The sequence below is a fragment of the Emydura macquarii genome, unplaced genomic scaffold (assembly GCF_026122565.2).
Source record: "Emydura macquarii macquarii isolate MOO-44397 ecotype Brisbane River unplaced genomic scaffold, CSIRO-AGI_Emac_v2 contig_2768, whole genome shotgun sequence".
NCBI classification, from domain to species: Eukaryota; Metazoa; Chordata; order Testudines; family Chelidae; genus Emydura; species Emydura macquarii.
The window spans coordinates 50,754,750-50,769,868 of record NW_027132905.1 but is presented as its reverse complement, the minus strand read 5'-3'; the positions used below and the strand labels follow the sequence as shown (position 1 = coordinate 50,769,868).

Here is a 15,119-nt window from a genome sequence, read left to right as displayed (position 1 = left end):
GTTCCACTATGGGTAGGTTACTCCACAGTTGTGCATTACCGGGTTGCTTGCACTTGTAAGCATCTGATAACTGACAAAACAGGCAAAATACTGAACTAGATAGACTACTGGTCTAAGGCAACATGGCACTCTCCTAACTAGCTTGACAATGAAACTGTAGCAGGGTTCTTTCCATGACACCAAAAAATTCTTCAGGATGGTGATCCTCCTACTCACACCTATTCCCTGAAAGCTTCCCCCATACCTTTAACCTCAGCGATGGTTATATTTGAATGAACAGCGGTAGATAAATTACTGTCTTTGAATGACTGCTTTGGTGCCAATATGGATACAGATGCTGCCCCATATCCAATTCCAGACTCTTGGAGTAAAGTCTGAGTCATAGCACCCCTATAAGCTGCACACACCAGAAGCCAACTAATGTCAGACTTCAGCTGGAATTTACGAATTCATCCAGGAGGCAGAGGGAAGAGAGAGAAGTTGGTTGAATTATATTAAAGTAGGAGCTCTTTTATTTGTTTTTTACAGTATTTATTGTACATGCATATCTCCAGAAAACATGGGTTCCTGGTGGAACCCTCTTCCTAAATCAGATATAAATTACTTTCAGCTACAGTATGTGCGTTTTACGCCTCTGATTAAGAAACAGCATTATGCGCTGGCTGCCTTCTCTTTGTAAGTTGCCATCATTTTCTTGATTTCGGCAATTGCTTTTCCAGGGTTCAATCCCTAAAAAGAGAAAGTGAAACAGTTGATAGAGAAATTAACACTATACTTAATAGTTTCCTTTACATCATCAACATGGATCAGTGCTGCAAGGTCACAGCCATGCTGGCCCCAATGAGGCAAGTTGGCAGAATGTATGATGCAAAAATCCACCCTTCCTCGTTTTGAAAAATAAAGGTAGAGACCAGCTGCTCTGATGACAAGCCCCAGGATGGGGTCTCCTTTTGATTGTTAGCATGATATGGTGAACAAGGGAGCCTCTTGGTTAGATCTGCCCCAGACAAGAGAGGCAACGTCCTGGATGCCTCTGTATACCATAATGTGAGAAGATGCAATGTCACTGCACCTCCAGTTCCATCTTTCAAGGTAATGAGTGGAGTAACGTCTGGGGGAAGAGGCAAGCTAGGGTGAGGTGAGTGGCTACACCTGTGCACAATCCTGACCGCTGATAAATTCTTCAAAAAGGGCTTTTGTTCAAATGTTTGCAGCCCCTTCCTGAGCTGCAACAGATCTTTGTTAGCACCAGCCCATGTCATTTTAAGAAGAAAATATTTCTGGTATCTTTTGCTCTGAATACAGGAAAACCTGAGAGGCAGCCAGTCAAGGGACTGACAAAACAATCTAACTGCTCAGAGATAAGGTCTCTTGACAAAGTTGGAGCAGAGTTGTACTCAATATATTTGGGGGTATTTTCCACATGGGCTCTGCAGGCAGAAGCTTGCCTAATAAAGGTGATCTCTTGTATAAATTTCATTGGCATCAAGATTAAAAAAACCTAATGTTTTATTTAAAACTAGGAGAAAAGCAAGAGCCTCATCTGAAATGGGACCAGAGAGATAGAAAGCAAAAGCACTTCAGGCTACAACACAAAAAATGTTTCTAGCACGTCAACATGCTTCTGGCTGTTCAGTTTTCCAAAGGAGTTTTTTGTTGTACTGTACAGCCACCACTCCTGCTGTGAAAGGGCTTTATGCAATCCTGTAGTACCACCTAACTGAACGAGTATGCTTAATCTCAACAGAAAAGGAAAATCCCCAGCACCCTGCTTTCTCATTGTGATTACTGCAGAAGCTCTGGGGGACAGAAAGGAGCAGGAAATTACTCTGCCAGACAGCTAATCATGTAGAATTCAGATACGACCAAGGGCAGACCCAGGATTACAGTATCGGAGTTGAAACATGGCGATTATTAACTAATAAGTCATATATCCTTGTAAAAAATGCAAAACCCATGATGTGTTACTTCATTATAACGCCCACACAATTCTCTCTCACATGCATGCGCACATACAGGATCTTCTGTTGGTACTGATGAACACTGACTTCAATAGAGCTACATCAATTCACGTCAGCCAATGATTTGTCTCCACATGGAACTGGCTACCTATATTCTGTAGAAGTCATCAATAAACGTAACCCAGAATCACAGCGTAATAGGCACAGAAGCACCGAGTTTTACTGATCGGCACCTGTAGAGATGGATGATCCCCGAGAATCTTACTTCCAAGAGTTATGTACTACTGGAGCAGGCATTTGCCTCATGCCTATTAGACAGTGGGATTTCAGTTTTAAAGGATCTGATTAGAAGCAATTTCTTTGTTGTTTTTAAAGTTAGGGAAGAATGTCACACCTTTCCAGGTGCAACCCAGGTCCAGTTAAAGAATAATACTGTTTGCAGGTGAGCTAGAGGCCCTTCCAACTCGGTTATCCACCATGACCCCTTACTAGGTCACTGCATGATGGAGATTTTACTTTATGCACAGATCTGACTTGAAAAATTCAATCTGCAGGTTGTAACAAACTGGGAGCTACCTAAATTGGCCTCTATCACAGGCTCCCACTGCACTATATTTCCCAGACATAGCTGAAGCCCACTTTAGTCTCTTCACTCTCTTTCCCACATAGGCTATACAGCACTTCAATGACAACTTGTAGCTCAGGAATATAAATAAATATTTTATTTCATGGATAAGTGTATGGCTCTTGGTGATCTAACACCACTATTTAGAACCACATGATGGACTTCCCTCACCACCAGAACTCAGTCACTGGGCCCACAGACTGAGTGCAAGTACCCCTGCACCCGACGCCCACTTGTGAGGGAGAAGGGATGTCACCATTGCTCATAATACAAACAATGGGCTTCAGTTACCTCTCCATTACAGGTAGGCTTCACTTATTGCTATGCAAGTGCAGCAGCTGATTGCTCAGACAGAACACACAGCACCTTTCAGAGACCAAGTGTAAAAATTTCTTCAGCCTGATGCTCTCTCATTCCTCAACCTGATCGTCTAACAACCTACCAAGGATTATACTTACCTGCTCCCACCCCACGTAGTCTTTGCAAACCTCCTAGCAGAGAGATCCTGCAGGGAGGGTGTGACATGGGTACCATCTGGACTGCTGAACAGCTGTCCCCCCTCAGTTCTCCAATCTGGGGTGCCTTTTACACTGCTTCACTGTGAATTTACCACTCCTGGTCTCCTCACACACAGCCTCCAGCACGTAAGTGACTCCCAGTTATACTGCAAGAGTGCTACAGCTAGCAACCCTTGAATTACGCTGCAGAGCAACACCAGGAAAATTCCCAGCTCCAGACTTTCTCCCCAGAAATGTACGTCTTGTACTGCCTAGCTCTCTCCTGGATAACACAAGCTCATATAAAGTCTGTCATTTTATTGACAGAAAATGGAGATGCACCAATCCTGTTATCCCAAATGGAGATTCCCAGAGACTTCAATCCAAAACACACTGGTCTAGATCACTGGTTCTCAACCAGGGGTATGTGTACCCTTGCGGGCACGCAGAGGTCTTTAGGGAGTATGTCAATTCATCTAGATCAGTGTTTCTGAACCTGGTGGTCACAAACCCCATGGGGGTGGGGGTCGCGAGTGCAGGAGAGGCGTTACAGGGTGGCAAGCAGGGCAATTGTCTGGGGCAAATGCCACATGCGGCCCAGCGAAGGTAAATTACATGTTTGAGCCCAGGGCGGTGGGGCTCAGGCTTGAGCCTGCTGAAAAGGGGAACAGTAGTCTGGAAAGGTTGAGAACCACTGGTCTAGATAAAACAATAAGACAAGCTTATTAACTACAGAGAGAGGTTTTAAAGTGATTACAGGTAAAGCAGCATAAAAGTCAGAATTGGTTACAAGAAAATAAAAGTAAATTGCAACTAGTGCCTAACTTAGCAAGCTAGAGTGAATTCAAAGCACAGGTCTCTCACATCCCATTTTAGCAGTGACTGACTGCATCTTTCAGTCAGGATCCCTCCCACAGTCCAAAGCAGTTTCATTTGGTCTCCAGGTGTTGCGGAAGCCATGGGTCGAGAGAAAAGAGGAAGAGATCATTTGGGGCATGTCCTGTAGCTTTTTATAGCTCTCTGCTTTGAGAATCATCTACAGCTGACATTCAGGACACGAAGTCTGTGTGGACAGGAACTTCCACCTGTTTCTTTGTCAAGAGGTAGATTTTCACTCACAACCTCTTTCCTGCCAAAGAATGGCCACTATCCCTTAGCTGATTGTCCATTTGATCTTGTTGACACATGGCTGAGGCATTGGCTAAACTTTTGTCCCTGGGGAACTGGTCTGACACTCTTCCCCAGACTCAGAACATATCTTTAGTAATATCATACAGAAGAATCCTATAACTTCAAATACAACATTGCCACACATTTTACTAGGACAGTAATGATCAGTAAATTACGTGTTTTCAAATGGTACCTCACAAGGCATACTTTGTACGAAATTTATCATAGTCTTGAAAAAGGGGTGAACATAGAGATCCAGGCTGTCACAGAGGGATACATACCTTGGGGCAAGTCTTTGTACAGTTCATGATGGTATGACAGCGGTAGAGGGAAAATGGGTCCTCAAGCTGCGCCAGACGTTCTTCTGTGTAGTCATCTCTGGAGTCAATCATCCAGCGATAAGCCTGAAAAACAGACCATGCTGTACCCTTCCATACTTGGATAAACCACTTCTTTGATTACAGATACATATCAAAAGCATGAATTAACTTAAGGCTTTCAGTGTGGAGTCTAAACCATTTCCTTTAATAAACTGCAAAATTCCAACTATTACTCTAAAAGGCAGTCAAATCCTGGATGCAATTTGTGACTAGAAGTAATTAGTTAAAATATTTGGAAATTGTTGCAATAGCTAATGTGGTCTTTCATCAATGGAACAGTGACTAATTTGCTTTCTCTGCCAATGCAGTATGCTCAATGCATTAGCATGACAGGTAAGATGTAATAAAAACCACTTCGTACTTTTCATTGTCAAAGCACTTAAAGTGTGATTTGCTCAGAACACTCAAGTGATGTAGGCAAGTATTATTGTCAGTTTAATACCACAGCCAAGTAAACTGAGGGAGAAAAATTAGAGACAAGACCATAGTCACTGAGGGAATCTCTGAGCTGGGATTGGAACCCAGGAATTCCCGGATTTCTATTTTGTGCTTAGTCTTTCTCTCTACAAATTTATTATACTCAGTATTGACCCACTGATCTTTTGGAATCAGCCATGAAGTGGGTTCAGTGCACTTCTTTGGGGTGAGAAAGGAACAGGTGAGAAAAGAGAATCTCCATAGGACAGCAAAGAACATGGCCCAATTAATCTATGTGTATCATCCAGAAAAGCAAGCCAGTTCCTGGTAAGCAGTGGAAAAGCAAGGTGATTTCTTTGTGCCTTACTGCTCTCAGGCTGTTAAGTAACAAGCGTTTTTCATTATCTAACACCTGTGAAGCATCTCAAGGACTTTCATAACATCTGCATTACATCCCACCCACACTATCCACAACAAGCATGGTTTAGAGTGGCACAACCAACACTCACTGGGGGTGAATTAAACAGGATTAGAGTGAGGCACATCCCTCTGTGGCACTATTGACTTGTCACAATTTATTTTAACAGAAATCCCCTTGCTTTTGAGCTCTGAGTAAATAACACCCTCTGAAAAGCATTTACAGTGCCACATCAGACATTTTCATTGGCTTCAGAAAAAGGGGAAGCACCAGAAAGGAACCCAATAATCCTGTTTTATCAAACATCATACCGCTCCCACCCCCCCGCAAAGTGGTCGCCTTCTTCTCACCTGCATCAGCACTGCAGGGCCCAGGTATTTGTCTCCATTCCACCAGTAACTGGGGCAGCTGGTACTGCAGCAGGCACACAGAATGCACTCATAGAGCCCGTCCTGGACACAAACGGGAGAGAGGACAGTCAGCAATGCAAGGAATTATCTAGGAACAATTCTTCTGAAAAGTGATTGTCTCAGACATGTGCTTCCCTGACCATCCCCTTGGTGACTTCCTACTTTGAGATGTTCATATGCAGGGTGTGCTAAAGGACCGGTTTCTGCACTTGTAAAGAAATATTCCTGTCAGTTGGTGCTTTGAAACAGAAAACCAGGGATCCTTTACTTCTAGCTGTATAGTAACAGGATTCTTTTGGAAGGGTGGAGTAGGGGAAGTGGATGAGAAAACCATGCTTGTATTCCAACAGCTTTTTTCCCCAGCAGATCCCAGTGGGCTTGAAGGAAAAGCATTGATATATGAACAGCTGATTCAGAGCTCAAGGCAACATTACCAAGAGGAGGAGGAAACAGTGAAGGCTGCCAAAAGAGAAGGGCAAAACCAGTAATGAACAGAAGTGGTATTTTACCATGTGCTTTGAGCAGACCCACAAATACAACTTGTGGTGGTCACACCATCCCTGCACTCCCAGCCACAACATAAAGCCACTTCTATATACAAAACACCAGAGTTACGTTTTGATTTTGATTATTTGCTGCAGCAAATGAGTAATCTGACTCCTGCACTGTATAGCAACTGAAACGACTTTTCATTATTATTTTTTTTTTGTTAAACTGATGAGATTTCAATGGATGCCACTTTCCAAAAGGAAAACTAACAGGGCATTTAATTTAATCATCCCACATATAGTTAGCTCCATTGCATCTTTTTCATGCCCAAACCCAGACTTTCAGACCATTGGATGGGAAATTCAGGGATTTTGCTAAACAATGTACTTGTATTGTATGGCACCACTGACATTTTTAGCAATCATATGATGGCTTCATAAACAGAGACTCACACTGGAAAACTTTCAGATATTGCTTTAGAAAGTTAGATCCTGTTACTTCTGGCATATTTTAAAGTAATTTCTTAGGGTTTTTTGGTTTTTTTAAAAACCAGGAACCTTTGCAGTTCAAACTAAGCCCTCTGTCACTCCTGACAACCTAACCCATCTGCTCCTCCTTGATACTGCAGTGATATCACATTTGCAACACCCTGGTAATTGGCCATGGCAACAGACCTACGTCCCTAGCACAGATTTAAAACTTGACTGCAGGATCTATCAGGACAGGCGAGGGGTGAAGGGGAAAAACCTGTATTTACACACATCAACTGTAGCAACAGGGGAAACACAGAAAATGAATGACAGTGCAAACTGTTTTCTCTAGGCATGTTTTCTTTTTCCTTCAAGACTTTTCCAGTGGGCAAGTCTCTTTAAAGGCCCTTCAGTCTTCTAGCCGAGCTATCAACAATGTAAAGTCCCCAAAAGACAGACTTAACTGGGAAAATAATATGTAAAAACATCACCAAAGTCCCATGGTGCCCTTACACAATATTAACTGTGACTTAAAACTGTGCCTATGTCTACAATGCCAAAAATGTGTGTTTTCACACTGAGGTAACTAACATGCATTAGCTATATCCCCATAAAATCTTAGTGAACACAAGGCACTATAGTTTTTACCGTGATGTAGACCAGTGAGGTCTAACTTGGATAGGGGAATATAGAGTTGACCTCACCTAGCTACTTTAAGGTAATGGCTACAAAAGCTAGTCTCCTCTGTGATTTTATAGTGAGGTATTTAATGCACATTATCTTGATATAAAAAAACATTTTTCTTTGACAGTGAAGACAAACCTCAGTGCAGATAGCAGATCTGATGTTAAAGTCCCCGTAAGATTGGGATAACACACACAATGTAGTTTCCACATACAGACAAACCCACAGAAGAACACTACACCACATTCCAACCAATCAATTCCCACCACATAAGGGAATTTCTGAAAGGATTCCAGCAGAGATGGTGAAATGATTCCACATTCCACTCTGCACCTACTCTAAAGGAACCGCCCTGACTTACGCATGACTACTGTATGTTAAAATATCTAACCTAATTTTTACATGGATGAAACTAAAGCAATTGGGGGATAGGGAGAGAAATATTAAAAAAAAAAAAAAAAAAAAAAAAAAAAAGTATTAACCAGTTTCTGACGATCTTCTATGGACTGCAGATACTGCTCTTTGCCCTGATTTGATTCATCCCTCTTCTTCAGGTAAGGCTCGATGGATTTGTACTGAGCATAGAAGTTACTCATGTCCTGAGTTTAAAGAGAGAGAGACAAAAAGTATTTTACTGACTATTTATTGCAGTTTGTACTAGCAAGAGATCAGACATTCTCAACACACATTCAGGCAGAAAATGTTGCATTTAACTGTCAACCTTCCACTTCCTATTTAACACTAACAGGTGTAACCACTGGCTCTGAAGCTATAGCAAAAAGGAATCAGTTACTCAGACCTCTCTGCCGCAGCTCTCATTGTTCTGTCACAAACGTTTTTAGAAAGACATTATAAAGACATGAATTTTGGAATGTTCTCTCAGCCAAGCACCACCCCGAAAACTAAGGTACAGTCTGAAACATTGTCAAACCATAACAGAGGCAGAAACTCACCGGAACAAGATCCTTTACCACATACATGTGGGGGAGAGGGTAGATTTTAGAGACCTTGCTAAGATTGGTGTCAATTCTTGTGGTACAGGCCAGGGTATTCCCGCCATTGATGTTCATAGCGCAGGAACCACAAATACCTGAGAAGGAGAGAAGAGACAGTGGAGCATCTGACTTGTATCCTTTCATTCTCTTGGAGTCCTTCTTGCCCCAAACTACTTCCCACCAAAGCCATATTGCCATTAGGCCTTCTTAAAAGCCAGTGTAGTTGCCACTATCCTACCAAAAGAAAGATCAGAATTCTCTTAGGATCTCATTCAAAGCAGCTGTCGTGCCAGCCAGAAGTGCCACTGTTTAAACAATGAAACAGGCTCCTTCCCTCTTCCATCAATGGCTGACTATGCTGGGTCTGGAGCAGTAGCTGGTAAATTCAGGGTTGACAAATGTAAGGTGATGCATATCAGAACAAGTAATCTGAACTACTCGTTCACATACTAAGCTATAGCCATGCAGGAAACAGACTTGGGTGTAACTGTGGACTGCTCCCTGGAAGTTTCTGCACAATGGAATGGAAAAATAACTAGATTATACTATCTTTATATAAAATCAATCACACCCCCTTAGATGGAATATTCTGTTCAGATCTGGTCACTTCATCCCTTAAGGAATGTAGCAGAAATAGAAGGGGTCCTAAGACAAATAACCCAAAAAAAATTGAAGGCACAGTGAAATTCCATAAAGGGGGAAGATTGAAAATAATTGGAACTGTGTAGCTTAGAGATGAGACGTACCAGAAGATTATAAAATAATGAATGGTATAAAGAAGGTATTGGATACCACTATTCTCTCTTTCTACAGTTAAAGAATAATGGGAAAGTCAATGAAACTGAAAAGCAACCATTTTAAGCCTAACAAAAAGAAACACTTTTCTGCTTAACAAAGGTTCTGTGGAACTGGTCCCAGATATCACCAAGGTCAGGAGATTTAGTATTTCAAAAAGGGATTCACTGTTTATATAGATACAAACATTTTAAGGGACATAAAGCCCTGTTCCAGGATATAAGCCAACCAGTAACGGACAGGTTAAGGAGCTTCCTTTGTTTATTCCATTATGGTGTCTCTTGAACTTTCCTTGGAAGGATCTGGTATTGACCACTGTCAGACAGGGTACTGGACTAGCTAGACCACTAGTTGGATGCGGTGTGGAATTCCTACACCTTCTGACAGCCCAGCAAGCTAGCCATAGGAACTGGAGAGCAAAACAATGTCTGTGGCAGAAGAGGGCCCATATATTAAGTCAGCCCAATGAGCTGTGAGACTGTTAAACTTTTAAAGAAAAACATTCAAAGCAACTACTTCCAAATGCATAAAGAACTGAATCGAGAGTAAGCACCACCACTTAGGTATTTGTTTCCTCAATACCAGACTTTGAAAGCAACTGCACAGAGTGAAATTTCTCCTTGTGATATCCAGAATCAATAATGGGCAATAGCATTTCAAACAAGACATCTTTCAGGCAGTTCTGGGAAACAGTTTCTAGTATTTGAAACTAAACAGAAATCTATTCCCCGACCATTTGTTTCTGGTTTTTATTTGCAACTGTGTCTAATTAATGAGGGCCCTTTCAACCCATCGTTCCTTCCCATGGCATCACAGCACAATTGTTCCCAGGGCTGCACACGGACATTACCAACAGAAGCATTCTCTCATGCTGGGACTGAGCAAGAAAAGCTGGGCTAGATAGCAGAGAAGCTACAAAAAATCAACATGGCACGCATTCAACGGGTTAAAATTGGCTAGCAGATAGGTCTCAAAATGTAACTATGAATGGGAAACCATCATCAACTGGGTGTGTTTTAGTGGGGTCCCCCAGGCGACTGGTTCTTGGACCAATATTACTCAATATTCTTATCAAAGACCTGGAAGAAAAAGAGAACTGATAAAGTCTGTAGATTATACAAAGATTGGTGAATGGAAAATAATGACAAAAATAGGTAAATGATACAGAGCAATCTGGATAGCTTGGTAAGCTGGGCGCAAGAGAACAATGTGCGTTTCAGTACAGCCAAATCAATGACCTAAGAACGAGAGCCTAGGCCACATTTAAAGGGACTACTCTGGGAAGCAGAGACTTGCGAGAAGATGGGGGATCATGACGGATAATGAGCGGCACATGATCTCCCAGTGTGATGCTGTGAATAAAAGGGCTAATGCAATCCTTGGAAGTATAAACAGGAGAATATTATTTAGGAGTACAGAGGTTATATTACTCCTGTATTTTACACTGGTGTGACTGCTATGGGAATCCTGTGTCCAGTTCTGCTGTCCACATTTCAAGAAGAACATTGAAAAACTGGAGAGGGTTCAGAGAAGAGCCACAAGAATGACTGAAAGATGGGAGTGGGGGAGCCTTATAGGGAGACTCAAGGAGCTTAGCCTACTTAATTTATCGAACAGTAGATTAAGGGATGACTTGATCAAAGTATACATGTACCTATATGGGCAACAGAAATTTGATAGGAGAGGAAAGGCTCTTCAATCTAGCAGACAAAGGAACAACAAGATCCAATGGCTGGAAATTGAAACTAGAAATAATCTGCAAATATTTAACAGTGAGCACAACTAGCCAGTAGAACAATTTACCAAGGATTATGGTCGATTCTCAATCACTGGAAATTTTAAAATCAGGATTGGATGTTTTTCTAAATGATCTGCTCTAGTTCTAACAGGAACTAATTCAGGAAAGTCCTGCGGCATGTGTTCTACAGAAGACCTGGCTAGATGAACACAGTGGTCCCTTCTGGCCTTATAGTCTATGAAATATTTGCAAAACCAGCAACAATTCACGGCCGATTAACCTCTTCTATTAGAGAAAGTTTTTTTGTGGTACGGACATCTCATCTTTGCAGATTTAAGTATTATGAGCTAGTGACAAACTCCTGCATACCAGCACACACAACGATACACAATCAAAGTGACTTTTAGAATCACCACGGTTGACTTTTCCCTGACACTAATCATTTAACCTGGTTGACAGCAAACAGAGCGAAAAATCCCTCAATCATTCCCAGCAAACAAAACCAAACTCAGGAGCAATCATTTTGATTTATGTACTGAGATTGAAACAGTTATTTGATAACTTTGATCTGTGAATGAGTCTACTACATGAATCAGACACATGTCAAGTGTCCTGTACTTAATAGCAGAAGAGGCAGCATAGTACACTAAGGTCTGTCCTGCAATGTTCTGCTGGATACAGGATATCCACTGTCAGCATCAACCTTTGTTTAGATGAATATCTTCTCAGAACCCAGTGTGCCAAATGATCCTCAGCACAACGGATTGATTAATTAATTTAAAAAGAGAACCTCACCTTCCCTACATGATCTGCGGAAGGTCAGAGTGGAGTCCATCTCATTTTTTATCTTGATCAAAGCATCAAGTACCATAGGCCCACATCTATAATGGAAACCAATCACTTTAATGAGCCTGCATACGCCCCACATCCCCACTATTTCCGTTCCACTCTTCCCACACATTTGTGAAACCCTCTTAGATTCTGAAAATAAAGTTACTGTCTGACCTCCTTGTTTACAACAACTCACTCTTTGGTCCTACTGAAATTCTAAAGTGATTCATTTTCTTATTTGAGGAGCAGAATCAGCATCCCCACAGTTCTGGGCCTATATGCCTTTTGCTACAGAACACAGATCCTACAGAAACTGGATTTTTTATTCTTTGGATTTCTATTAGGAAGTACCTATCAAATATACTAAGGATAAAAATTCTAATTACAATAGCTTGCCTATCTAAGCCCATCCTAGGTGACAAAATATATATCACCCAATCAAATAAAATTCTCAGACACTACTCCATGTGCTTTAATACACACCCTCAGCAAAATTCCTGAGGTGGAAAAAAAAAGCTCCCCAAAACCAGATGAGCTTTGCACTGTGCCCCAAAGATCAATACCTCTGGCTGGGCTGGACAATGGGAAAGTTCCACAACTGACTATCTTGCTACCGTGCCCCTCCCCTTTAAATCAAGGTATTATGAGTTTGAGTGTCCTCATTAATCACAGCTGAGGCGATAATGCATCGGGAAGGAGGCAGTCTCAGGTAGTCAGGTCTCAAAGTTTTATGTAACAGATAAGAAACAAAACCTTAAGCTCCACCCAGAAACTAGTCAGAAGCCAGTGCAGACTACAGAGCAGCAATACAGTCAGCTCTCTGCGTGAGGTCTTTTTTAATAAGCATGAGGCCACATTCTGTATTAGTTTAAAGTTTCATAATGGAGTGAAGGTGGAGCCCAAGGAGCATGCAATGGATCTTGAGGAAACAGAGGCACAGGTGATTGTACCAAGGTTCCTTCCTACATCCCAGAGAAAAGGTTTCACACTTCTTGCCAACTGCAGAGGGAAAAAAATGTTCTTGGACCTAGCTGCCACTTGAGTATCTCTAATATAACCCTCAGCTGCAAACCCAAGTGATAAACTGCAGGCACACATGCTCACTTGGGGAGAAGCGGATGTAACCTCCATAATTTCTGCTGGATCTGTCTCTCAGTACACCTGCACAAGTTGCACATGTAGCATGATTCCACTTTAGAATGTGCATGGCAACTTTATCATGTATTCTAAACATGCTAAAGCCTTGGATGTATTTGAGTTTCTAGTATGGCTTGGGGACATGTTTAGGGTCTCCTGTACATTCTGAAATAGAAATATCCTGTCAATCATCTTGGGAGACAGCTGTGTTGGAAGGCTCACCCCGACACAGTTCTATTTGTCATGTTCTGGCTAAAGGAATTATGCTACGTGGTTGTACCAGGCTTCCTTTACCTGGAGACAACATGATTTGGTCCCATCTACACTAGCAAAACAAGCCATGTTATAACATGATTGAGACACATCTGTTCAGTAACTGGTCATCCTAACATAGCTTTAGTAGTCATGTAAATCTAACAGTGCTATTATGACCTTTAATCAACAGCTACAGAGTTGCTAAATTAAATCCACATCTGCAGTCTTAAAACGCTTTACACCTGTGCAAAGCGGGCAGAGGAAAAGGCCTCTCTGTGAAGCAGCACTCTGGAGTCAGTATCCCTATCATTTTACATGCATACTCACCTATTCAGGTCAATTTCATAGGTCTGCATGTGCGGCTTGTCCCCAGGCTTGTCCGGATCCCATCTGTAGATGGCAAATGTCTTGACACATGGTGCTACTGCTTGAGAAGCGGGTGCTGCAGCAGCAGCAGCAGCTGTCTGTGCTCTACGGCAGGCCTACGCTCAAACAACGACAACACAGGTATTTGAATACATGAAGGAATCTCTCTCGGCAACACGTATTGCCTTGGGAAAAGATCTATTTTGTTGCCTAGTGATTAAAGCAGGGTATCTGTAGTCAGGCATCCAGGATCTACCACTGACCGACTGTGTTACCTTCAACAAGTCGCAACCTTCGCATTTTCCTAAGTAAATAAATAAATGCAAATTTAGCCCTGTTCCGGAGCCCTGTTCAGATACTGCCAGCGCTGGCCAGTGTAAACGCCTCATATAACGCCTACGAGGCGCAGCCAGGCCGGGTTTTCATTACTTACCTGTCCGCACTAGGGCTGGGTATGACGGCGGCGAGGCGCAGCCCCGAGCCGGCTGGTGTTCAGAGGGTTCCTGCGGCTCCCCCCAAAAACCCGCTTTTCAGCCCAACGCAGCAGCTCCGTGTCACTCAACGCCACAGAGCCAACGGCCCCCACACCGACCCGGCCCACGGCGCCCGCCCCTCGCACGGGGAGGGACACTGAGGCACGGCACGGGACAGACGGACAGTCAGTCAGTCAGTCAGGGGCGACGATGGGCTGCAGCCCGCGAGCCCGGCCCGGGCGACGGGGGCAGGGCGCGACCAGGAGACTCCATCTCCGGATTCCCTCCGCCCCTCCCCGGCCTGCCCCGCTCCGCCCAACCCCCCTTTCCCTTCACAGGCCGCCGGCAGCCGCGGTCCCCCCCCCCCCTCACCTGCAGCGGGGCCGCCCGGAGGGTCACCCCGGCGACGCTGCGCTTCAAGGAGACTCTGACTACGGCCGCCGCCATCTTGGGCGCTGACAACGGCGGCAGACAAGCCGCCGCTATCCCACAGGCCACTGCGACGGAACAGGGACAGGAAAGGATAGATGGATGCTGCCTCCCAAAAGACCATAGAGCGGAGACTAGGTTAGGTGACCGCACGGGGGGCGTGGCTAAGGAGGGAGCCAATGGGAGGCCATATTGGGAGCGGCTGAGACCAGAGAGCCAATGGGAGGCCATATTGGGAGTGACTGAGACCAGAGAGCGCCAATGGGAAGCCCTATTAGGAGAGGCTGAGAACAGAGGGTGCCAATGGGAGGCCATATTGGGAGTGGCCGAGAACAGAGGGTGGCAGTGGGAGGCCATATTGAGAGTGGCAGGTGACACTGCTCTCCTGTTGGCTGAGGCAGAAGAAGGAGAAAACTTCCACCAATGTCAGATTCAAACTTGGACGTGTTTTGTCTTTTGGATGTTTTCTATCATTTGGCCTGGCACTTATTGCGGAGGATACATTCTGTGTATGCGCTCATAGGGGCATGTTCTTCCCCCCATTGCATCTACTCCACATACTGGACCCTGGAGCAGCAA

At 43.5% G+C, this 15,119-nt stretch overlaps 1 protein-coding gene across 1 annotated transcript; it reads right to left on the bottom strand.

The window, feature by feature from the left end:
- Positions 1–484: 484 nt before the first annotated feature.
- On the bottom strand, positions 485–14,641 carry SDHB (succinate dehydrogenase complex iron sulfur subunit B). Its single transcript, XM_067567571.1, has 8 exons — positions 14,484–14,641; positions 13,600–13,754; positions 11,845–11,930; positions 8,475–8,611; positions 8,004–8,120; positions 5,819–5,920; positions 4,535–4,657; positions 485–729 (listed from the first exon to the last, which is right to left on the bottom strand). Exons 1-8 carry the CDS (start codon positions 14,556–14,558, stop codon positions 652–654), a joined length of 873 nt encoding a protein of 290 aa, XP_067423672.1. The 5' UTR covers positions 14,559–14,641; the 3' UTR covers positions 485–651.
- Positions 14,642–15,119: the final 478 nt, after the last annotated feature.